Source organism: Parus major, unplaced genomic scaffold (genome assembly GCF_001522545.3).
Source record: "Parus major isolate Abel unplaced genomic scaffold, Parus_major1.1 Scaffold970, whole genome shotgun sequence".
NCBI classification, from domain to species: Eukaryota; Metazoa; Chordata; class Aves; order Passeriformes; family Paridae; genus Parus; species Parus major.
The window spans coordinates 1541-4036 of record NW_015379844.1 but is presented as its reverse complement, the minus strand read 5'-3'; the positions used below and the strand labels follow the sequence as shown (position 1 = coordinate 4036).

General features: G+C 60.9%; 1 protein-coding gene across 1 annotated transcript in view; it reads right to left on the bottom strand.

Annotated features, from left to right (window-relative positions):
* LOC107199536 (36.4 kDa proline-rich protein-like) overlaps positions 1 to 2487 on the bottom strand; it is a gene marked incomplete at both ends in the record, with an annotated part of 5199 nt that extends 2712 nt beyond the window's left edge. The window contains one exon of the mRNA XM_015616854.1: positions 2340 to 2487. Within this exon, the coding sequence (XP_015472340.1) occupies positions 2340 to 2487 (148 nt within the window). The remainder of the gene's footprint in view (positions 1 to 2339) is intronic.
* Between the last annotated feature and the right edge of the window lie 9 nt (positions 2488 to 2496).

The window sequence follows — 2496 nt, the reverse complement described above, 5'->3', positions numbered from 1 at the left end:
GTGGACTCATGGGGTGGATTTGGAGATGGACATGGGTGGACACAAGGTGGGTGTGAGGTGGACACAAGGTGGACACAGGTGGACATGGGATGGACGTGGGGTGGACACGGGGTGGACACGGGGTGGGTGTGGGGTGGACACAAGGTGGACATGGGATGGACACGGGGTGGATTTGGAGATGGACACAAGGTGGACATGAGGTGGACACAGGTGGACGTGGGGTGGATTTGGAGATGGACACAAGGTGGACACGGGGTGGAGGTGGGGTGGACACAAGGTTGACGTGGGGTGGACACACGGTGGGCGTGGGGTGGACATGGGATGGACACGGGGTGGATTTGGAGATGGACACGGCTGGACCCGTGGTGGACACACGGTGGGCGTGGGGTGGACACGGGGTGGACACGAGGTGGACATGGAATGGACACAGGTGGACGTGGGGTGTATTTGGAGATGGACACAAGGTGGACACAAGGTGGACACAAGGTGGACACGGGGTGGGCATGGGATGGACCCATGGTGGACATGGGGTGGATTTGGAGATGGACACGGGGTGGACAGAGGTGGACACAAGGTGGACATGGGGTGGACATGAGGTGTATTTGGAGATGGACACAAGGTGGACACGGGGTGGACACAGAGTGGACGTGGGGTGGATTTGGAGATGGACACGAGGTGGACATGGGGTGGACACGGGGTGGGCGGGGGGTGGAGGTGGAGATGGACATGGGGTGGACACAAGGTGGGCGTGGGGTGGACACAAGGTAGATTTGGAGATGGACACAAGGTGGACACAGGTGGACACGTGGTGGGCGTGGGGTGGACACGAGGTGGACACGGGGTGGACACGCGGTGGGCGTGAGGTGGACACGGGGTGGGCGTGGGGTGGACACAAGGTGGACATGGGGTGGACACACGGCCACAGGATGGACACACGGACACACACACAGCCGGACACACGGACACACAGCCGGACACAGATGGACACATGGACACACAGATGGACACAGATGGACACCCGGACACAGATGGACACACAGCCGGACACACGGGATGGACACACAGACACCCAGATGGACACACGGACACACACACGGGATGGACACACAGCCGGACACACAGATGGACACACGGGATGGACACACGGACACCCAGATGGACACAGATGGACACACGGACACAGATGGACACACAGCCGGACACACGGGATGGACACACGGACACCCAGATGGACACACGGACACACAGNAGCTCCCAGAAGCTCCCAGAAGCTCCCAGAAGCTCCCAGCACTCTCCAGATCCCTCTGGACCTTCTGGAGACTTCCAGAACCTTCTCCAAGGTGTCCCTCAAGCATCTCCAGGACCTCCCAGAAGCTCCCAGAAGCTCCCAGAAGGTCCCAGCACTCTCCAGATCCCCCTGGACCTTCTGGAGATTTCCAGAACCTTCTCAGATGTGACCCTCACACATCTCCAGGACCTTCCAGAAGCTCCCAGGAGGTCCCAGAAGCTCCCAGAAGCATCTCCAGGACCTTCCAGAAGCTCCCAGAAGCTCCCAGGAGGTTCCAGAAGCTCCCAGAAGCTCCCAGAAGGTCCCAGGAGGTCCCAGGAGGTCCCAGAAGCTCCCAGGAGCTCCCAGAAGGTCCCAGAAGCTCCCAGAAGGTCCCAGAAGCTCCCAGAAGGTCCCAGGAGGTCCCAGAAGCTCCCAGGAGGTCCCAGAAGGTCCCAGAAGCTCCCAGAAGGTCCCAGAAGCTCCCAGAAGCTCCCGGAAGCTCCCAGGAGGTCCCAGAAGCTCCCAGGAGCTCCCAGAAGGTCCCAGAAGCTCCCAGAAGGTCCCAGAAGGTCCCAGAAGGTCCCAGAAGCTCCCAGGAGGTCCCAGGAGCTCCCAGAAGCTCCCAGGAGGTCCCAGGAGCTCCCAGAAGCTCTCAGCACTCTCCAGATCCCCCTGGACCTTCTGGAGATCTCCAGAACCTTCTCCAAGGTGTCCCTCAAGCATCTCCAGGACCTTCCAAAAGCTCCCAGGAGGTCCCAGAAGCTCCCAGGAGCTCCCAGAAGGTCCCAGAAGCTCCCAGGAGCTCCCAGAAGGTCCCAGAAGCTCCCAGAAGCTCCCAGAAGCTCCCAGAAGGTCCCAGAAGGTCCCAGAAGGTTCCAGGAGCTCCCAGAAGGTCCCAGAAGGTCCCAGAAGGTTCCAAAAGCTCCCAGAAGCTCCCAGAAGCTCCCAGGAGCTCACAGAAGCTCCCAGAAGCTCCCAGAAGGTCCCAGAAGCTCCCAGAAGCTCCCAGGAGGTCCCAGAAGCTCCCAGAAGGTCCCAGAAGGTCCCAGGAGGTCCCAGGAGGTCCCACCTTCCACGATGAGCTCGGCCTCGGCCTCGCCGCCGTTGGTGAGGATGCGGTAGCGGCCGGTGTCCTCCTTGGTGGCCTCGTTGAGGATCAGGAAGTGCTTCTTGCCGTCCTTCTTGAAGCGGTACTTGAAGGCGTCCTCGCGGGTCAGCTCCACCCC